General features: G+C 38.2%; 1 protein-coding gene across 3 annotated transcripts in view; it reads left to right on the top strand.

Moving 5' to 3' along the window:
* The window catches only part of CDH13 (cadherin 13), a 426,254-nt gene that overhangs the window by 230,933 nt on the left and 171,453 nt on the right, over positions 1-23,868 (top strand). For all 3 annotated transcript variants that reach the window (XM_015640174.3, XM_015640173.2, XM_033517167.1), the window contains exon 6: positions 16,953-17,097. In XM_015640174.3, the coding sequence (XP_015495660.1) occupies positions 16,953-17,097 (145 nt within the window). The remainder of the gene's footprint in view (positions 1-16,952; positions 17,098-23,868) is intronic.

Raw genomic sequence — 23,868 nt, 5'->3', positions numbered from 1 at the left:
AATAGGAAGTCAAGAAAGTTGTTTGGGCATATAGGTTTCCTGTCAAATATATAAGAAAAGTGATCATCAGAAAATAAGGCAAAACAGGGTATAAAAATGAACAAGCAGTAAAATATGGAGTTTTGTTAGTCAGAAACCTTCCAATGCATGAAAATTATTTCACTGAGTGCCCGAGTCAGCCTTTCTTCCCACTTCCCCATTTTTCATTTTTTTGCTAGATTGATCTACAGAAACTCAAGTGAAGGTACTGGATGGAAGTTAGGGACTGAGATGTTATAAAAGAAAGCTTTCAGGATTTATTTTATTTGACAATATGATGAGCTTCTTCACTTGCTGTTGAAAACAGTGTAACAGTTGGGATTTTCCAGTTGTCAATAGCTCTTCCAGCAGTAGGATTGTGTTTGATTAGTGTGGTTTGGCAATCCAGGAATGAGGGTGATGAAGCACAAAAAATGTCCCAGATCACCTCTGGCCTTTGCTGCCGTGTTCCACCCTGGGACAGAGCAAAATGCTCCTTCTGTCTGTGCAAAGTTCTTTGACACTTGTAAGTCTCCAGAATAATTTTAAATTCAGACCCTCCAATGAAATGCAAATGTTCAGCTGGCAGAAATCAATGCATGATGCCACTGAATTCTAGGAATCAAAAGCTAATTTTGTTACCAGTTTTGCAGTCTGGTGTGATTTCCCTGCCTTCTAACAGCTACACACAAGGGTCCATATCTTTTCTTGAGGTATGTGCACTAACACCTCTGACCTTCATAAGAAATCATAGTTTTCCAAGCTTAAAAGGTTAAAAATTAGGAAACTGAGTGAAGAAACAGGCATTGGCTTTTGCTGTCAGTTTTTACTGTATTGTTAAAAATAAAGATGGAGTTTTAGAGCTGAGTTTTTAACAGTGGGTTTACTCATGTGCTGTAGGAAGTGGTGAAGTGGTTCCATATGATGATCAATTGTTTAAGTAGCTTGAATTTCAACAGCACTTAAAACTTGTACTCACATGATTGACACTAATGATTCTGAAAGAGACACTATATTCTGTCGAGTGAGTAATTTGTTTTTTTAAAGAATTGCTTGAATACCTGTTTACACTGCAGACCAACAGTGGGGGTGACATTATGACAATACAGCCAATAAATAGGATGGTTACGTTGGGGTTTTTTTTAAGTATCTGAAATAGTTGCCAACAAAATCTGTCATACTGGCTGTGAGGAAAAGGATATTCATGTGCCTGTGAAATTTTGTAAAGTCAGATCTGTGGTTTTGGTTTAGCTGCCTCTAGCTTTTAATGATCAAAGTTGTTAGTGCATTAAATATTGCAGTGGGATAAGCTTCAGTGAACAAGAGATCAGAGCATTATTGCATATTTGCTTAATTTCATGAAAAGTGACTTCTTAATGAACTATTGGCTGGACCTGAGTGCATTTGGAACTTGTGGGAGTTTAAGCAAGGGAGCATTGGCCAATATGCTTGGCAACATTTTGGGTTTGGATACTTTACTCCTCTTTGGAACCAGATTACTCTAAATAACAGAGTGGTCATTACTAGGGAAAAAGTTCCATGTGGAGTAATATGAGGGAATAGTGTAGTCTTGACTTCTCATTCCTGCTCCACAGGAGCTTTCCATGGCAGAAAACAGCAGCTCTGTGTGGTGGATTCCCATGGTGTTTGTTCCCCCACCTGTTCCTGGGGGCTGACTGCATCACCCAGGGCAGGTGCCCAGCTTCTGCCACCTCCAGATTCCTTTCCTGTCCCCTGGAGGCTCTCTGTGAGCCTGCTGAGGACCCAGTGATTGAGAACACTGGATGTCCCTCTGTTAATCTTGCATGGTTACTCTTGCAAAGCTGCAAAATCTCTGCTGCTGGCAAGGGCTTTCCATACTGCAGGACAGGGAGGATTTTATGTTGCTGCAGAACATTAACAGCAGGAGTCCTCTGCCTGCATGAGGCAAAGATAACTGAGGCTGCCAGAGGTGGTGGGATAGTGCAGAAGTGTCTCAGCACAGCCCCCCAGAGCTCTCAGGGTAAGGGGCTGCTCTCTGTACAGGCACCTTTCAGGTCTCTGGGGCACAAAAGGGGTAGAACAGGGCTGAGGAACCACCTCAGCTCTCACCCTGCATTTCACCCACAGCCCACAGGATTTCTGTTCCAGCTCACACCTGTGCTGCCCTTAATGAGAACTCTGCAGGTTCACCAGGGAGAGCTTGTGCCCTCTGGAGTCTTTAGGGAAGGAGCTGCACTTCCCCTGCGTTTCACCAAGTGCAGATGGCACACTAAGGGCACAAGTGGCTCTTTACGCAGTTCCCTTGCTGTTAGCTGCTCCCATAATTTATTTAATGAAAGGAATAAAGAGGGAGAAGTTACATAAGGCCCTTACTTGGGATTAGGAATGTCAAGTGTTTCTTTCTTAGGCACAAACTACAGGCCCTGCTCAAGCCATGGTGCATCATAAAACAAGATTTGATAAGATTAAAGCAACTTCAAGCATCTGCTACTGGTTGAAGTTTTCAATTTCTGAGTAATAATCTTTGGTTTGGTGTTCTTCATGTATTAAAGCTCCTTAATTCCAGAAACCATTAATCTGTGTAGGTAATAAGACATTGCTGTTGAAGTGCCAAATGCTTTGTTTGCACATTTTTAAGTTTTCAGGAATCTGTTAAAAATACCAGAATGTCCTTTGTAGAAGATTATTTTGATCATAGGCCCTATTGACCAGTGAAATTGTGTTTACCTTCACAACGAGAAAAAACAGGAGCTCTAAAGGAGACTAAAGAAAAACACTGAGAAGGAGTGTCCTTCCAGTCCAATCTCAGTTGTTGAAAGAAAATATATATTAATTAAAAATTTAGACACTTCATTTCTGTTGCAAGGCTCCTTGCAAAAGACGAATTATTTTATACATCTAGTATGTGTTGGAACTGACAGATGAGATTAATATGCTTCTTAAATTACCATTACCAAGGGTCAATTAATAAGTGAACTAACCTTGTGAAAGTCATTCTGAAAGACTAGTTACAGATCTGTAATAGTCCCTGTCAAATTACATAGAATTGAGAAAATGAGAAATCTGTCAAATAAATACGATACCTGCTAATTGCATTCTGCATAAGGTAAATGAGCTTTGGTGGTTGTTGGTGGAAGGAACAAGAAACAAGGCTAAGAAATGTTGCCATTAATAATAGACAAATTTGGAGTAAAATTTACTTGGGGGAATGTGAATGCACAGAAACCTCCCTTGGTAATAGGAAAGTGAAGTTTCTTGGCAGGCAAAGAATAGAGGATATGAAGTTTGAGTGATCATTAGAGAAATATTTCTTAGGCTATTATTATTACCTTGGTAATTACAGAATTTACCTGTTTTTTCATTCTTTGATGCAATTTTTAGTTGTCCTCTGGATCTTTAGAGGTTAACTTATACAAGTTAATGTTTCATTATGACAAGAATTAAACCAACCATATTTGCTGTGTGATGGCATAAAAAAGAACCCCAATTCCAAGTTTCTCTCTATGGGAAGGAGTTATAAAAATACCCAGCTCCAAATCTGCAGGCTGACCAAGCAGATGTTAGTCTCCAATCTTATTTCCTGTGATCAAGTTATAAAACTGCAACAGGTATGAAAGATCACAGAAAGCTGGTTTGCACTCTTCCAGGAAACACTGAACATTTGAGACACTTCCATCAATAATATCAGGCACTTTTGGGTTATATTTGGGTGTTCACAGCTATTGGTAACTGCAGATACCACTTTGCACTGTAGGTTTCAACCTGAGCCCATCTCTACGTTGCTGAGCTCTGTCTGTTAAATCATCCAGCTACATTCATTAATGAATACATATTTTATACAAATATTAAATACCAAGAAAAGCAGAAATTAGCTGTATCATGTGAACCTTGAAAAAGCAGCAAGTCAAATATTTATTTGTGCAGCAAACCCCAAGTTTGCTGTGATGGCAGAAGTGGTAGAAGCTGTTTGTGTATCTATTTTCTAATGGTATGAGTTTAAGAAATTTGTGTATTTATAGAATTAAAATAGTAGTCATGCTATTGGGTAGGATAAGCACACCAGCATGTGCTGCCATGAGGTTTTGAGCTGGAAATTCCATATTCCAGCGCTAGAAATGTTTATAAGGCAGGTCAGAGAGTACCAGCAATGCCAAGTGACTGAAGGGATCAGTCACCACAGACACTTGACTCTGGGCTCAAAAGCTAAAGGCTGAAATGTGCTCAGTTTGATGGGTCATTCTAAAAGAAAAATGTGGTTCTGAAAATTAACCTGTTCAGAGAAAAAGGTTTAAAAGAAGGAAGATGTTTCCATATGTTTATTTGGTTTTGCTTTCTATGATCTTCTGCTGGGTAAAGCAGAACATGAAGCAGGAAAATGAGCTTAATGTCACTTTTCTTGTATCTTGTTTCATTGGTGATAAAACATTTTTATAACATTGGAAATCCTGTATAGAACATCTTTTTTTTTTTGAGTGAACAACTTCATTTTTGTTAAGCTCTTACATGATATAATTTACCTGCTGTAAAACCCAGATAAGTGACATAGTTTGGTGCTATCGTATTCCAGAACATGTCAGGATTTGATGAGCTATGAATGTTGTATTCAGTAGTATACATTTTTAAAGGGTTTTTTTCCCCCAACATTCTACTGAACACTCTGAATCCTTCTCTGAATGTCTTTTTTTTTCTGCTGGGAAATGTTCCTGTTATACAATTTTGGTTCCTTGCTGAAGACACAATCCATATTCATGCTTATTTTTTGACCTCTTAGTGAGAGATGAAGGTTTGATCACTTAAAATACATTTCTTACAAGCATATTTTTCTGTGGCCAAAACTTACAATTTCTCTGAATTATTCAGTATGAAGGTCATTTATCTCCTGATAAAAACAAACCTTTCTGAGTGGTGGCTGTAGTAAAATCAGGGCAGTTGGGTAAAGCAGAGCAGTCTGTCTGTCTGCTGCTCCATGTGATGGTGTGTGAGCTGCTTGCAGAACACCGAGTGCCATCTACTGAACACTGGTGTGAACCTGGCCTGGGAAGGAGGGGACACAAAACCAGGTGAATAAAACATTTCACCTCCACAAAAACAATCAGAAAAAATGGTTCCTCTCATTCCTGTTTCCTTGTTTGGTGTAAAATGAAACCAACACAGAAGTTCTAAAATAATTCTTCATGGCCTTCTTTAGGTTTGAGAAAATATTTTGAGATCTTTCTGCCTTCCTACATAGATTTAATAATTTTAAGTTGTTTTTTTTTTTTTTGCAACTGGTTTTGCTTTCCTTATAGAACCACAGAATCATCCACATCCCTCCCAAACATGGGGTTAGGAGCCTTTTGTTAAACCTTTAATTCTGCAAAAGACCTCAACTAAAAGCAGAATAGTTTACTGTTTTTGATAGGCTCCGTGGGGTTGATGGATTGCTACTGATTTCAGCTCCAAAATCAAACTCTTGGGATCGATTGGACTGAGTTTCTCTGTGTGTTCTGCATTGACCCAGCAAGTTACTTAATAGTGATAGATTTATAAATAAGTTACTCCAAATAAAAGAAATTATCTTATGTTTGAACCAGCAATATATTGATGAGAAGTCACCTTGCCAGGCCAAAGGAGAACCTGTTTTGGTGATGTAGCAGAACTGAATGAGAAACTCATGTAATTTGCCACTAATTGTTTTATTGAAAGTAAAGTCCAATCATTATATTTGCTGTGTCTGTCAACTTAAAAAGAAGGTGACAGGAACAATGGAATAGAGACAGGACTATGCAGAGTCACAGAGCAGAATTTGGTGAGTAAGTCTCATTTTCCTCTTTAAAGGCACTGTCTAAAGTGTCTAAATAAGATACTGTTTGTACTGAAAGGGACTGTTGCAATTAGGTTAGCAGAAATAATGACACTTGGAGCTATAATTAAATACATTTAAAGCAAATCGTGCTGTATTGTTAAAATAGTTCCCCATTGCTTTAAAAAAGTTCAGATTTTAGCACACACCTATTATTTTTAGAAAAGATTTGTAATGGGATGTTAAGTTCTTTAATTGACATAGGAGAGTACACTCCTCAAGGGGAGTGTATTGGAGTAAAATACCACAGGATGATTTTGCATCACCTTGTGACTTCAGTGACACTTTTGGGAATAGATAAACCAAGATTGAATAGTCTGGTCTGTGCAAGAAGTCCCTGTGTTGCTTTGGAGCATCAGCTTCAAAAGTCTCTGCAAGGGCTTCATCTTCTAGGACATTTCAAGTTTTAAAATATTGCTGTTCCCCAGTGGATTTTAACAGCTCAAAACACTGCAAGATTTCTCTTCCACTGCATATTTGTTTCTACTGTCTGTTTAATTCCAGTCTTGCCACAACAAACCTCTTTGTTTGAAATTAGTTGCCTTTATTTAATTCCTCTTACTTTGTACTAGGATATACTTTTATTTCTGTTATGCCTTTAATTGACCCCTGGAACTCTGTTAGTGATGATCTTTGTGGGTCCCAAAGATCCCTTTCTTGGGTGTTTGAGTCACAGTTTTGCAATAGGAGGAGCAAATGTTCCTGCAACACTCACTGGGATGAGTTCTGGAATTTACTCCTTTTATGATCATTTGGTTTGTGGGTGCATGAAAAGGGGCCTTGATGATTACTGTAATTCAAAAATTCAAAATTTTTTCACTTCCAATTTTTGGTGCTAAGAGCATTTAATCAATTTTTTGACTGACTGGACCCAGGCTTAACCTTCTGCTGGAATAACTGAACCAGTAAGTCAGAAGTCTGTGGTTTGGTTTGAGATCTGATTTTATGTTAGTGCAGCACAGAAATTGTTGTGTGTTGTGAAACATCTTGTAAGATCTCAGAATTAAGGGAAAGTGGTGGTGGAGCATAAAATTTACTGAGGAAGTGCCTTCCTAACATGTTAAATGAAATAAATTATGGTTGACTGAGATATTTTAAAATAAATAAATAAGTCCTCTGAGGCATGCTAGAACTGCAAATTACACCTTAAGATTAATAGTTTTAGCAGGTAATGTTGTCATGAGAGATGAAGACCAGTGAAGCATTTCAGAAAGTTCCTGGGTGAAATGTAAGCAAGGAAAATAAAAGAAGAAGAAATAAATTCTGTCTTTCGATGTGTCACTACACAGCAGATGTTTGTTGATCCTTCAGGAATTACATTGGAGTTATTTGACTACTCAGAAAAGACTTTTACTGTGTTAATTCACCTAATTTGAGACTCATTGACTAAATCTTCCTTTATTCACAGTTAATGTAGAGAGATGGTCTAACATGTTAACAGTGACAAAGATTCAGCTGAGAGAGACAGAAGAGGTAATTTGAAATGACATTTTATTTTGGATCAGGCTGCCCTTGGAATATCTTCCCACCACATCCATGTCTGCAAACTACTTTTCTGCTATAATAATGTGGAAACTGTTCAGATAATTTCTTTTTTTCTATGAATGAAATATAGATTTAATAGAAAAAAATCCACTACACTGCTGGACTGAAGCAGAGAAAGTTCTCAGTGTGTGTGATCTGGGATGTGCTGATCTGTTTAACTGCTCTTACCAGGAGGATCAGCTGTCTGAATCACAAAAATATCTGCCACAAACACCCTTTGGAAAAACCAAAACACTTGGGCATAATATGAAATTCAAGAAAGCTTAGTGTAGAAAAAAATCAGCAGAAACTGCTTTAGTTTGGAATGAGAGGGCAGGATGAAGAGAGCTGTGTTACCTCCAGAGCTCGCGCGTCACCGCAGCTGCTGAGGGCGTGGGGGGCAGCAGGGCAGGGAAAGCCAAGAGCAAACTATGAATCCTTCTGAGCTATATTTGATATATTTACCCACACACACGTCAAATTTCTTAATATAACAGCTTCCAAGCTCTGATGCTATTGAGGGGGATCGATAAACTCACTTTTACTGACAAGTGTAACCAAACACACAGCAGGGAGTGTGTCGTGGAGATGGTGCTTCCCACACCTTTTATCATCAGCATGGAAATGTGTCAGCTTTGGCTCAGCAAACTGGCAGCAAAGTGACAAATGTTTACTAGCCAGGGATGTGAGGAGGGAGGAGAGGGCTGCTCCATGGCAGGAATGTGGTTAAACTGGCAGGTTCCAGTTGGTAAAGTGGGTGCACTGAGTAAAGGAGAGGCTGCCAGGGCTTGGGAAAGGAGTTAGAAGGAGATTTAAATAAATAAAAATAAATAATAAATAAATAAAATCCTAAATAATTAAATAAATAACTGAGAAAGGAACTGTGTAGATACAAAACCAGAACATTTAACAGGTTATCATCCCATCCTATGTGCTGGAAAAGGGGCGTGGCAGACACCTTGTACCACAGTCCAATCCTTCACAGCATCCTTCTGTGATGGGAGCTCTGAAATGTTCATGGGCTTTGTAACACATGGCACTTAGGATCTGCAGCATGGTCATCTCGATCCTGTAAGCAGAGACAAATAAATCTCATCTAGTTCCCTTTTCCTGGCTTCTGGGGATCAACCTTCCAAAAGGTGAAGTTTAGGAATCCTATAGAATTGCATCTTACAAGACTGTGACAAATATAGTGTGCAAAATATGGTGATATCATTTCAAATTTTGAATAGCAGAGCAATTTTATTGTCAGGAAAAGCAAATTCTTCAGGACCTCCACCCGGAAAACACTTGTCTCTAAAGTGTTTTCTCCACTGACACTTGGATCCCAAGCACTCTTATTTTGCTCTTGGATGGGTTTGAAGATGTCCTGGCTGCAGCTGTCCGTGGGAGCACTGACAGGGTGAAGAGGATGAGCTGTCACCCCAGGAATGCTGACAGGGCTGGAACCTCGTGCTGCAAGGCAGCAGGGACCTGCAGGCCCTCCAGTGCAGCCTGTAAAGCCTTCTGTAAAGTGCTTTTGAAATTGCTTGTTTTGTTACTTAAAAACAGGGAGACCTGATCTGTTACCTCTGTTCTAGCCTGGTATCAGCCCGAGTGAGCCTTGACTTCAAAGACCTTTTCCTACTCATTTGCAGGAACAGATATTTTAAGCAATAATAACAAAGCCAAATATACATATGTGTGATATATCCCTGACATTTGCGCTGACCTTTATTTCTTATGCCTAAAGAAGTCAGTTTTCTTGTCACCAACGCATTTGAGATCTTACATTTTAGTTCTAGGTCTGATTAACTACGGGCTCCCTCTGACCCTGTTGCTTCTTGCATCCTTCCACGAGTTGAATTCTGTTAAACTCTTGCCACTTCCTCCACTTTTGGAGTTATTTTTGAGCAGCCGGAATGGTGAGCAGTGTCAAATAATGCCAGGAGCTATTTAAAAGTGCAAAGCTATTTTTTTTTTCCAGTTTTTCTTTTGTAAGTGTCTTTGTTGCTTTTGTGGTGCAGCACAGAGTCTAAAAATTCTGGCACAGCTTATGTTTTAATCCTTTATTTCAGTCCTACTTTGTCTCTTTTTGATTTTTTGACTATTTTTGTGGTGATTAGACTTGATTGCTTTGGTGAATCCTGATGCCTCCTCTCTCTCCCTCACCCCCACTCCCTTTTTGAGGGGATCAACATGTGCTCTCTTGTGATATGGGAAGATTTTAATTAGTATTTACATGATCATCCTTAATACTTTTGGTCTGTGTGAAGTACACGTGGCTCCTTGAAGAGCTGTGTTGCTCCACAGATTTGAGGGATGTTCTCGTTTGTTCACCGGGGTTATTTTTGGAGTAGGCATTCTCATTTCAACTTCTAGATAATATTTAACAGGATGTATGCTTCAGAAGTTATTTTAATTCGATTTTTGTAGCCATATGAGAGATTCTTTGAGGCTTTCTGTTGTGAGGATGCATAAAATTATTTTCACTCGTGTTTTTGTGTCTTTATAGATGTGGAATAGTGTGTACTGGGGGAAAAAATAATATACTATCAGGACAATTGGGTTTTCAAAGATCTTTCAAAGGTGTTTTGATTTTAATAGGATATATTATCCAGTCTCATAAGGCACTTTGAAAAATCATACTGTGCACATGTTGGGAGCTTAATAATCTTTGTAAATCTAATTTTACATTACTTGCTCAGCAAGAGATGGAATATCACTATCAGTCTTGTGTGAAGAGATCAAAAACCCAGATTCAAGCTTGATTTAAATTTTGTCTGGTCTGTGGCTTTGTGAAGTCATTTCATCTCTGTCTCCCACCCTTTGCCTATCTTATTTATGTGACTGATTCTCTTTTGAAACACTCTGTGGCTGTTGGGCCCATCAGTTCTATCATAATTAATTGGGAAAGTTACAATTGAAACACCTCACACCTCCTTTATGTCCATCCTAAAATGGGGATTTTGGGGGGTTTGGAAGGTTTGTAAATGCACCCAGGAGCTGTGGGGAAGCTCTGTGAGGATGGCAGGAGACTGCAGCTCCCATCCCTGCTGCCCACGGAAGAGAGAATTTGGGATAATGTCAGAGCCTTCCCTCTGTGCTCCCAATTCCTCTTTCCCTGTGAGTTTTTGCATAAATCACCAGTTAAACCCAGTTTTCTCTCATGAGATCTCATTTCTCAGAGAGACTGGAATTTACAGGGATACATCCGGGGCAAAAGATGGACCAAAGCTCTGGAAAATTGCTGGTTGCTTGTGTCTGATATTACATAAAACCTTAAATGTTCTGTGAATGTCAAAAGGAATCTTTGCAAAGAGTTGTTTATTACAAATATATAAACTTCAAAAATAAGAAATCTTAAAACAATAGTCACAAGAACTTACAATAAATCTTGTCTGCTCCAAACTGACTTAAAAACCCCCTGAAAATACCAATTATTTCTTCCTGACACCTTTGTTTTTATAACTTAAAACCAACCTCAGGAATAGATGGTAAAAAAATATGAGATTAAATTATTCATATTGTGGTTTTATTTTTTCAGTTGACATACAAAAAATCTGCTACACAATCCCAAATTGTTTCTTTTATATTTTAATGAGGTGAAAACATCAAAATAATTTTTGGAATTGGATTTAGTGTACAGAAAAGTCAGAGTTCCTTTTGGTGTAAGATTTTTATGAGTATGTAATTAATGTATTTTTTCTGTATTTTATGCCATCATTGTCTACAATTTTGGGGCTTTTTATGTTCCTCCTCTGTGATTTTTTTTCATGGGAAAGGGGCCATTTTATACTGAAAACAGAGAAAAATTTCCAGGCTTTAAGCTGTACAAGAAAACAGCACTTTTTTAAACAGTATTGTGATTCAGAGACACAGCTGGGCAAGAAAATGCATTTCCTGTGACACTAATGGTGGCACAGTGTATACATCCAATTAGATAATGAATTCATAATTGCTTGGTTTTGAGCTACGGAGCAGTTTAATATATTAAAACCAAGAAATATTAAATATATAACATTGTAGCTTCATTTTGCAGCAATGGGCATATTCCACTGGTGACATTTTTTAGGAATATTGTGGCTTTCCTGGATTTTCTGTGCCAAGTTTCCCAGTGGAAAAAGAGTTTCTGATGATATCTCAAGGCAACAGCAGCTGCAGGTACAAGGAGCTTTTGGGGCTGGCCTGTACTGATTGAAAAAGTGGCCAAGAAAATGTTCTTGTGTTTCATCCTGCAAGGGAAGGGTGAACAATAGATTTATTGCACAAAAAATAATGTGGAAAATGTGCAGAAAGTTCTTATTTAATTAAATGTAATTAAGGCTCTAAATTTTTTGACTTGGGCTGGTTTTGTTTAAAGGAAAACCAGTTAAAATGACATGGGAATGTTGATTTGTTGTCACAGTCCCACACAGATAAACCCCATTACTGACAGGTTCAGATGCAACTTTAGCTTTGGGAAGGTAAAAGGTTCTTTTTAGTCAAAAGTGTATAATCTTGGAAGAACTTTCTGTGTTATGCTTCACAAATTAAAATATGATGTAGACCCTGACCTTTCAGTCTACTGATGTGACTAATTATTAAAATATTAAGCCCGTTGCCTTAAAATCCAGAGATAAAAGCACATATTTGAGTGTTTATAATATTAAATTCCTCTTTCTTTTCTTAAAATTTCTATTAATGTGTCTACAAACCTTTGCATCTGAAGTGATCAAAGATGATGAAGTGACTTTTACTGAAGAATTCATTCTTTGTCATTTTGGAGAGATAGAAGACTTGGGTTTATTTTAAATTTTATTTAATTGGTGAACACTGTTAAGAGATGGTTGTGCTAAGAAAATAGGAGCTATATAATAATTAATTTTGGAGATGGATGCAGTAGCAAGTAATTGTGCTGGGTTTTGCCATCATCTCTACAGTTGTGCTGTGGTGGTTGACAGAATTATGTTTACCTCCAAGAAATTTGGTATATTTGTTTTGCATCCTCTCCATCTCTTACACAGCAATATAACTATTAGCTCATGTTTTATTCATACTCTTAAATCAGGAAAATTTACTTGTAATTAGTTTCTCTTTGTCTGAATTATTGTCTTCTCTGAGTTGTGTTAGGTAATTGCACAAAATTCTTACTATAGCCCTTCACTATAAAGAGAATTTCTTTACTACATTTTGTGACCTAGAGATGGCCAAATTTTCTTTTCTTACCAGGAAATTGCCTGAATGAAAGATCCATAATTCCATTGTCTTTCCTCAATGTCAATCCACACTTAAAAACTGATGATAAATAAACCTAACAAGTATGCTCAATAATTAATTGGATCAATAAATAAATCCAGCAGCAATTAGAATAACTGAGGTGGAGCAGGTGGTGGAGTTGTATTTTGGTATTTTGGATGGTGCAGTGCTCCTGTGAAGCTGAGGATGAGGAACAAGTTGAAAAACCATCTGTTGAAACAAATGGAAAAATTCTGTGAGAAACATTCCTGTGGGCAACAAATTGGAAATTAAAATTAGATGGCAGGTAATGACTAAATAGCCTGTCTTAGGCCTTGAAGATAATTAAGCACTAAAAGATATTCCAGATTTACTTATGAAAATCTCCAAATTTATGATGTAATTTTATGTGGGCCATTGGCTGGCTGGTTGCAAAGTGAAAACAGACATTTATATGCAGAGAGGGAAGGTGGCTCTCCAGAACCATTTCACCAAAAGCAATAAATGAATGAAAACAACCCTTCTGTGAAGAGAAACCTTTGAAATTACTTGAAGTAATGGTAAGAACGAGACTGGTTATCTTTTCATGTAAATGTTATTGCTGACTGCAGAGTAGAAAGGATTCAAGACTGTTTAAAATAATGCAGAAAGCTTAAAATGAGCAACTTTGAATAAGCTTAACTTCTGATGAGTTCATTATATTTGGGGCGATGAAATATCCTTGCTCTGCATATGCTGAGGGAAATTGGATGGGAAGTCTAGAAATAGTTCATTCTGAGAAGGGAGAGGGTTCAGTAGGAGTTTGCCAGATAGGATAAAATTTATTCCTGCCTGCACTTTGGGGGTTTGTGTTGCTTTTCCCTGTTCCATTGCTGTGCCTGATTTGATCAGGGTTTCTGAGCTATATCAGAGGCCCCAGCCAAAATCTGCTTTGCATCTGGTCATGGAGTTGTGTGCTGTGAGGTGCAAAATTTCTCCTAAAGCCTTGATTATCCTTTGTGGATTGCATGCAGACTTGTGTCAAAAATGAAATTGGGGTTTAGCCTCGAGAGTTCCTGAAAATCACAGGTTGGGTTACAATGAACAAAACTTCATCATTAGCATCGAGTCATGGAATGCTTTGGGTTGGAAGGGACCATCCAGTGTCCACCCCCCTGAACATAATTCCATAACTTTTAAGTGGGAAAGCATCAGTTTTTCACAAAATAAACAGCTACAGAACTCTGCAGGTTGTTTTTCTTTCAATTTCTTCAACTCTGTCTTTATGCTTAGCACATATCCTTGGAGCTGCATTGTTATAGTCAGGTAGGAACTTAAACCCTTTCTGAAAGTGCCACTACAATTTCTTGTTATCAAAAGAATTAATTCAGTATCTTTCATACATCAGTCAAGTTTTACATGAAAACCAGATAGGCTTTCTTGCTTTCTGCATTGAAAGACTGAAATCTCGCAGTTCTGTAAGTTAGGACAATCTAATTTTCCACCTGCTTTTATTTACAGCCTGTTCAAAATGCCAATGTTGTCTTTTACTTGAATGCTTTTCTCACTTGCATGTGTTGGGTTTTTGGAAATAGCAGCATACTTCTGTTGTTATTTTGTCAGCAGATTTTATGGATTTTTTGTTTTTTCCTTTAATTTGGGGTGGGTTTTTTGTTGGTTTTGTTCAATGGGGAAGCTAGGTAAGATATCAGCTTCTTTCACAAACAGGTCATATAAAGAATGATGGCCATAACTTTAGTGCTGCAGGCTTTTATTTTGAAAATATTGTAGGATGGGTTTAAAAGGTGCTGGTGAGTTAACTCAGTGCTTAGGATAGGTTTGAATATTATTGTACAAAGATTAATAAAATAAAGTCCTCTCTCATCTTAATAAAATGAAGAAGATATCTTGTAACTGTTCCTACAGACTTGTCATGCCAAATTTTTTGGACAGTTGCTCTCAGATGGAGTGGACTTGGCAAAGATAAAGTAAATCTATTTCAGTCATTAATAAGAATCTCTTATTCTTTTCCTTAATCTGTGCAAGTCTGAGAAAAAAAACCCCAAAAACTACTGTTAGATCAGACTTTGTTTTAAATGACTTACAAATTTGATAAAGCAGCTGAAATAGTTTTTTAAATTTAGCAAAGCCTTTGTTCTTTCCAATGAACAGCACAGTCACTTGATACTGAGAGATAGATTAAGAGCAAATTATCTTGAATTTGAAAATTAATTTGCTGGAATTTCACAGAGAAATATTGCTATTCTTTCACTTCCCAAAGCAATTAACATAGTTTTGATGAGCCAGTTTTACCATGAGAAAGTGTCCAGCTCTGGAGTCTTCGGCACAGCAGTGATGTGGATATTGGGGATGGAATGACATGGATATGGATATGGGGATCCAGAGGAGGCCACAAAAATCAGCAGAGGGCTGGAACACTTCTATAAGAACAAGCTCAGAGAGTTGGGGTGTTCAGCCCAGAGAGGAAAAGGCTCCAGGAAAACTTTAGAGCCCCTTTCAGGGGATTACAAGAAGGTTGGGGATAAACATTTAGCAGGGCCTGTTTGATAGGAGTGATGGTTTTGAACAAAAAGAGAAGAAATTTAAACTAGAGATAAGGAGAGGGGAATTACAATAAGGGTGGTAAAACACTCATGGGTTGCCCAGAGATGTGGTGGATGTCCCATCCCTGGAAAACCTTTGAGGCCAGATTGGATGGGACTTGGAGCAACCTGGTCCAGTGAAAGGTTTCCCTGCCCATGGCAGGAGGTGGAAATAGATGAACTTGAAAGGTCCTCTCCAAGCCAAATGATTTTACCATTCATTTTGTCAGCAGATTCCAACTGTAGCTAAAACTGTATCTGACTAATGTCATTCAGAAATGGGATCACTTTTCCCTTCTCAATCCCCATCACATCCCATGGCAAAGATTCCTGCATTGACTTTGGAGTTCAGAGTTGAACAAGCCCAAAATTTAAAGGGGAGGTGTTCCCAGAAATCTTCAGCTGTGCCAAAGCTTTGGGAATCATTCCAATCAGAATATTTTTTGGCCTTTAAGCTGTTAAGCCATATAATAAAAATTAAGGCTTGGGAAAGGTTTGCAAGAACAATTGCCAGACAAGTGAGGATAAGCAGTGAGTAGATGTTCAAATGGACTGTGACACTATTTACCAACAGTGCCTGTAAGTAGGTGTCTCACTCATAACAAATACTCCTACTCACACCCAACACACTGAATTAAAAGAGTGGAAGGTATTTACAAGCATAACAAAAACAGAGAAAGGTGATAATAAGCCATCCATTTTAATAAGGAATTAGGATTCTGACCTATTTTTTTCCCGGCAGGATTTATCACTAAGTTATAAATAACTTACAGGTATAAGACAGGGAAATGAAGAATAAATTAACAGTATAAACAAAATGCTCAGAGGCTCCCAGCCCCTGCTGGCACCACTTTCTCAGGGAAAGACTGGGAGAGAGTGATATTAACGTCTGAGCTCAGGTTCATTTTCTGGCTGGCTTAACTCCATTAAAGAGTTGAGGCTGGGGATGGGGAGGGCAGGTGAGAATGATAGTGGTGTCTCAGACATGTTTATTGCTGTATTTTATTGATTCCTTGTGAGGGGAGAGAACTGCAGGTATAGCACACAGTTACAATCTAAATTGATTTCTCTGTTGTTTAAGAAATTTTGGTGTAGTTTGCCCTGGTGACTCATTGGGACTTTGCACTGCACAAGGTTTGGAGGGTTGAGATGTACAATGGGATCTTTCTCTCCAGTTTTTGGAAGTAAACAAAGTCCAAACAAATCTTCAGCTTGTGAATATACCCACTTGATTGAGACTGCAGATGTTCTTTCATTCTTCCACACCTGATTAGAAAACTCAGAGAACTCTGAAAATGGCCTAACAAACACTTCATGCCATCACCATTGGGAAAATGTCTGAATGTCTACAGAATTCCTGATTTTTTTTTCTTAGTTTTGTTTTCTGTTTGTTTTTAAAAAGGTTTTTGAGAGAGCATCATTGTCAATTCCACCATGATAATTCTATATGTGTCCACTGGAGGTGTGCTTGATAAAAGCAAAGAAATTCTAACCAAATCTTCACATGATTAGGATCAAATTTGCAAGGAGTCTTTTTCTGAGGATTTTTTTTAAGCTCTAGTCTATTAATTCTTTGGGCAATAAGACATTTTTAAGCTGCCAGGGGATATCTCAGTTTGAATGTACATCTGTCTCTCTCTTTTGCTTAGAGGAGAAATCTGCTCTGAGCCTGGTCCAAAAGAATTGTCTGCAAGAGATGTCTTTGGCAGGGTCTGGTTACACCAACACTCATCAGAACTCCTTTCTTCTTACTCTCTTCTCACTGTGCCAGTGAACTGATGACTTCATTCCTTTTTCTGTTCACACAGCTGGAAGTTGAGGTGGTGGATATGAATGGGAAAACCATTGACGGCCCAGTGCGCCTGGACATCTCGGTCATCGATCAGAACGACAACAGGCCCATGTTCAAGGAGGGCCCCTATGTTGGTCATGTCATGGAGGGATCTGCCACAGGTGAGTCCGTGCCAGTCACAGCTCAGGGAACAGTGCCTGAACAAATTCTCCTTTGATTAATGCATTGTTGCCACGTTGTACAAGTTTTCTTGCTGATTTTGTGGCTCACTGGGTTCTTCCTCCACCAAAAAGAAGTGGGAGTGGCACGACTTTAGGACAACAGGTAATGATTTTCAAAAGACAAGTCTGTGCAGTAAAAAAATAGAAGAAACAGGAAAAAAACCCTCAGAAATTAGTTGGAAATAGGAGTTTTGATCTAGGTTCATGTGCTTTATTAATCTCTGGAATCAGTGAAGACAACCTCATGGATATGATTAAGATTCAAACCAAATACCATGAACAATTTCTGTGCAGAGTGGGAATTTCACTTTTTTTCCCACAAATTTAGTTACTGGAAGAGTTATTTTTATTTGTTTATGTACCATGAGTCTAGCTAATAACACAAATAAATGGAAAGCACATTATGAATAAACTAATGTTGTAGGGCAGATTGAAATACCGAACAATGCTGATAAACAGATGTAAATACAGATACAACAGTTGCAACAAAACAAAAACACATTGCTAATTAAAGTTAGTAAGGAAAATGTTCTGATTAAACTTCCTGTTGATTTTGTCTGATGAGGAAATTTTACAAGAGTAAGATATTCTTCCAAGAATGTGGGTACAGTCATCCAAATTAAACTCTTCCCTTATATTATGTCAGCTTTCTGGTGAATTTTGCATTTTCACATAGAGTTCTTCATGTAAAATCATAAAAATTCTCTATATAGAAACCATCTTCATAAAATCCTGTGGGTATGAAATGCATTACAAGCTGCTCCTTCAACTGATTAAAATTTTGAGGTAAATGTTTATTTACTTCAAATCTGACAAGCATGTAATAAAGACTTTGATGATCTTTTCAGCCAAACAAGAAATGTTTCATATGTGAGACTATGGCTGCCAGTGGAATACTGTTTTCTGTTGCAGGTCTCTAGTACATTTTTAAACTGGCAATTCTCTATTTTTATTATCTATAAACTCCCCTTGATTTTCCTTTTTTTCCCACTGCTTATATTGAAGTTTACACTTCTGGTCCAGTAGAGATGTTTCTCAGCCCAGCTTCCAGTGAATCCTTCTGTAATAGTTTCATCCATTTTCTCCTATTGCTGCTTTGTAGTGACTCAGGTATCATTTAACATTTCAATTGCCTTTCCCGTTGGCCAAAGTTTGAACAATTTTTCTCAACTTTCCTTCTTTCCTTTCCCTCCCTCCCTTCCCTCCAGGTATTCATCACATTAAGCTTCATAACCTCATTTGCCTGGTGTCAAGAGCACCAATGCTTGCAAAATTATTTTGTGCCCAACTGAACCTGTGGAATCAGGGTTGGCTGGAATCAGTCAGTGCTCTCTATGCAGATGGCACCCACTCAGCCCAGATTTCCTGGTGTTTACATCTGTTTTCCATAGTTCTTCACAACTTATGGCACATATCTTCAAATTATTCATCAGGCTCTGCTATTTTATCACAGAGGTTATCAGAGAATATTCCGAGCTGGAAGGGACCCGCCAGCTGTCGTGCTGTTCCAAATCAAAGGTTACACTGCACAGCTTGATAGAAATCCTGATGTGTTTGCATGTCAGATTCCTGAGTCCTTCCCTTTGGATTGCAATTGTGCTGCATTTCATTTTTGAAGCTGAAAAAGAAAGGCTTTGCATTGGATGCATAGCTTTATTTCTTATCACAGCCACCTTCAGCCTCAATCAAACCCACTCACTGAAATTCTGCTAAAAATAAAAAAATGCTCAAGTAGGTATCTTGGATTTGTCTTGATATTCCATGGGCCAAAGTGTAAATGTCCATGGATACAAATAAATCCAAGAGAGGTGCAATTATGTAGAGAAAGATGTAAATCTAGTGTGAAACTCATCCCAAAGATTTGGGGCCTTTTTATACCACCATTCAGATGATGTTTTTGTCTTACTTTAAATTATCCATTACAGGGTTCTTCTGTATTTTTCTGTTAGGCCACAATTTTATCAGTCACAAAATCAATGGAAATATCTAGAGACTTTCCACTCATTTATTTGCTCTACAATTGAACTTAGATTTTGTCTCTTCATCAAGAATATCAGAGAAGTACTGATAAATAAATCTTGGAGAGAGTTAGTATCAAAAACTTAAATATGTAAACCTTAATTTTAAAAGTCAAGTGAATATTCATATTAGACTTCCCTGGTGTTGCTGTAACACATTTTCCAGCTTTTTATTGTTTTATAATTAACTTTTTTATTTGAATATTTTGATTTGATTTTATTTGATTTGATTTGATTTGATTTGATTTGAATGCTAATTCCTTAATCAGGGGCAACACAGAAATGACAGTGAAAACCTGTACCAAGCACCTTTTAAGAATATTCTTTTCTCTTCTATTTGAGATAGATATAAATCCACAAAAACTGAAGAAAACATGGAAACAGTGTGTGATTTTTGTATTTATTTCATCTGCCTATGAATAATTAAAGAGCCTTTTGAGTGCAGTCCCAGTGAGGATGGTTTGGATGGTGTTTAAATAGATTTTTTTATGTCACTAAGGCCATTCACATTCTTGTGTGTGTGATTTTTAAACTCACAGTAAACACCACTGGTTATTTGGGCACCTGCAATTTCTGTGCCATCACATTTCTGGAGTGGCAGGTACCTGCCTTTAATTACTGAGAATATAAACTCCATTACAATAAGTATTCATCTGAATTTCAAGCTAGGGCTTGCCAGACCTTATAATTAATGATAAAAATATGTGACTGGTAGGTGATATTGCTGCAGATTTATTTCTTGATATAGCATTCCTAGGGAAATTTAATAATATAGTTAGTTACAGTAAATTAGCTCTTTTCAGGGAAAATTGTCATGGTTCTGAAAATAGCCCAGAGTCAAATCCTAACAAAGTACACTCAAACGTGTGCTTAAAGTGACCACAGATGTGCTGAGATTTCTATTTGGTCTTCTCCTGGAGGAATTGCAAACTAGGAGACTATTTATCATAAATAAATAAATTGGAAGACCAGCAGAAACTGTTTGAAGACAGAAGAAGCATTTTGATTTGTTGTTTTTTTATTTATACCAGCTCTCATTTCTGTATGAGGTTGCAGTCAGCATATATGTACCAGGAAAATAATGGCTGAGCCTGATTCTGTGACACTGATGGCAATTTTTGGACTGACTGTAATGGGTTTTGTGTTTGCTGTACTGCTGATTTCTCATGTTTTTGTTTTCTGAGTTATGGCCCAGTTTATTTCCTGTAGATCTCTGATTTTTCCAGCTGCCAGCTCAAGGGTTGAGGATCTGTGTCTTGCAGCAGCCTCCCCTCAGCACATTAATGAGGGTGACTCCAATGCCATGGATTCCACAGGCAGGCAGAAACGTTTGGATATCTCACTTTTAGAGGTTGGGAAGTGGAGGAGGGTTAAATGAACTTGGCAGCCACCTCATTTCTCTTGCTGGAGGCACTTAACAGAAATTATTTTAAACACATTTGACATTATGTGACTCACAACAATATGCTGCAAACCCAGTGGGGTAAAATCTTAACCATAGTGGTTTAGCAAAATTGCTTGAGAATTGCATTAAAGAAAGGAACTTGTTTTCTGTGCTGCACAATAGCCTGGATCCATTGCAATGCAGCCAAGGAGCCTGGACTGACAGATGTCTATAAATAATTGCTGGAAATAAAGGGACACTTGGAGACATTTAGAGAGGAAACAGAAGGAATTAAGAAGAATAGCCTAGAGGGTTCTGCAGTATCATAAAATAGTAATTTGTAGAGATGGATAAAGCATGAGGAAGATGGATAAAGCATGAGTATCACTGGAAAATAGTGCAGTGGTTCAGGTAAATGAAAGCTGGTGCTGAAATGGTGCCTTTTTATTTAGAACAACCTGCCAGGATGGTTGGCTTGTTGGGTTTTTCTATACTTAACCTAACAATAAGTTTAATACATAAATTACTAGAAATAGGATTGTATGTGTTAGATGGAGTCAGAAGAGTCCATGAAAGAGAAACAAAAGGCTGGCTGGCCTAGCAAAGTGGTAAAATAAATTTATCACCATTGACTTTTACATGCCTGCTTCCAGCTTTGATGCATTTCAGATATTCTGGTGCTGTTTTCCAGACTCTCTTTATCTGTGCCTCTCAATCCCTGCTGGCCTGTGGCAGAAGAAGGTTGCCAAAGCTGTAAAATGAATCAAATTGCATTGAATTTGGTGAAGTCTCAAAGTCTTTCTCTTCCTTTTGACCTATAAACCCCAGGGGACAGAGGGATAGCAAAGGGTGTGTTTACAAGTTGTCTTTTTGCTGAAAGATTAAAAATGTTTCAAAAAGTCAAAAGGAGACATTAGCAAATGGATAGGAAAGGACATAATATATTTTTATTTAGGTAAAAGTAGAATCTGGAGTTTTCCAGTCTTCTGATTCTGCCTGCACCAGGGTTAGGGTGACAACTGAGTCTTTTTCTCACAGAAGTTAGAGTGTTGTGCATAAATGTTAATTTATTTTTTTATTGAGTTAGGTTTTTGCAATATAAACTTGGAAGTATCTATAGATCTGACCTGCAAAGCAGAAATATATCAGAAAATTAACCTTAAAACTATCTCAAAATTAAATGTTTGAACCTGAAGTTTTTTGATTCATAGCTCCAGCACTCACAGCAATACTTAGATTTAGAGGAGATTTGAAATGTCAAATGTTACATATTTAATTATGGAATTGACTGCTATGAGCTCTTGTGGAAAACAAAATAATAAATTGGAATGAAACTGTGGATGAGGCAGCCTCTGAGTCAAAGGAAGCTAAAGAATACACAAGCCTCCTTTATTTGTTAAAACCAGCTTGTTTCAGAGCTTTTCCCAGTCCTTCCTACTGGAGATGGAACACTCAGCTTTGGGTACAGCTCAGCAGAGCAGTTTTTAAGTTCCTTTCCTTCCAGATGTGTTCAGTTCTGGGCAAACTTGAGAACTTGCTGATGATAAACTTTCAGCCATCCTTTCTTGGGATTAATCATCTGCATTTCAGCAAAACTCCACTCACTGCCTCCGAATCCTTTGTAATCTGGCCTGTAAATGTAACGGATGTGAACTAGGTAGAAACATCTGTAATGTCAATATTTAAATTTCCAAACAGAAGCCAAGCAGAAGCCAAGCTAATTATGCACAGCTGCTTTGTCTATCCCAGTAGGAAATTTTTCACAGATCTGTGTGGAATAAAATACAGCTGTATATGAATATGGTTATTGTGTGTATGTATAGATATATATGGTTTTTAATATGTATGATGTGTATATATTGCAGAGAGATGAGCATATATAGACACAAATATCTGATCTTTTATTAGGGATTCTGGTATATTTTAGTTACTGTGTATGTACATGATGGAAAGAAAAGATATGTATTTACTAATATTTTGTTGTATTATGGCAGACATCCACTATAATCTATCTGTTGGGAATTGAAAGGAATAACCCATTAAAGGGCTAGCAAGTAATTAACAGGTTCCCAGGTATGCAAGTGTGGTTAAACCAGTGCATTTGGAGGAAGTTAAAATAATCTCATGTGTAGCAATTAGCAGTTCACTCAGCCTGGGTGTGTGATGGGAATGTTTGGGGGCAGCAGGCTGCAGCCCCCTCCAGGGTTCAATTAATCCTGATTTCCAGCAGAAGGAGGTTAAACCCAGGAAGGGCTCCAGACCAGCTTAGGTGCACAGGTAGAATTACTGATGTGCTTGGGAGGACTGGAAATGAGTCACCTTCTTCAGCCCCAGACAGAAAATTCCCTTTGCCTTTCTGCACGGGTGATGTGTGTGCTCACCGCCCCTCCTGCTAAAACGAGCTTTCTTTGGCTTTTCCATAGTTACACACAAGATATACCAAAATTCAGATCAGCATAATGCCTGATGTTAAAGCTGTAAAAGCATTATGGTCTCTGTGCCTTGGACAATTCCTGGAGTCCTCGCTCTTCCCTGCACAGAGCAGTGATGGTTGGAGTTTTGGCTCCTTTTGTGTTATAGCTCAGCTTCATGAAATAAAAATGAGTATGTTTCTTAATCAAAGAACAGATGAATTTTTAAAAAAAAATGCTGGAATCCTTGCTGGGTACTGGAACACAAGGGCTCAAATGAATTTGTGCAATTTGGGATGTAATTGTTTGCAAAAGGAAATTTATGCACCAATTTACTTTCCAGTGGCTTTTGCACCTGGGCTTTTGCACCTGCTTTGTGCATCTCCTTCTGTTCTCTCAGAAGAGAGAGGGATGAAATTTAAAGCTCCAAGCACTTTGGACACATGAGATAAACTCACCCATGTAATCAATAAATTGAAAGATCCTGCAGTCCCAAGAAAGCTTTATCTGAAAAAAACTCCAGGCTGTGCAGCAGCCTGCAGGGAGGGAGCGTGCTGCAGCCCTCTGGGCAGGCTTTATTAGTGTTATAAACCCTCAGTTTGTGTTTATACACTTCTAAATCACCCTTTGTGGATATTGCCTTGCCATCCCCTCTGTGCAGGCCAGCAGCCCTGCAGGCTCTACAGGAGTCAGGGGCCTGGCAGCATCCACAGCACCATATTTCATCCAGATCCTTTAGAAGTGCATGAAAAGGGTGATAAATCCCCAGAAGCTGCAATCATGTGCCATAAATTGATGATATGGTTTGAGGCTGGCGGCAGGGATGCTGCAGGTGAAGCCCCATGCCATCTTCCTCATCCTCATCCTCATCCTCATCCTCATCCTCATCCTCATCCTC

Source organism: Parus major, chromosome 11, assembly GCF_001522545.3.
Source record: "Parus major isolate Abel chromosome 11, Parus_major1.1, whole genome shotgun sequence".
Classification (NCBI taxonomy): Eukaryota; Metazoa; Chordata; class Aves; order Passeriformes; family Paridae; genus Parus; species Parus major.
The sequence above is the reverse complement of the archived record's forward strand: the minus strand, read 5'-3'. Positions and strand labels throughout refer to the sequence as shown.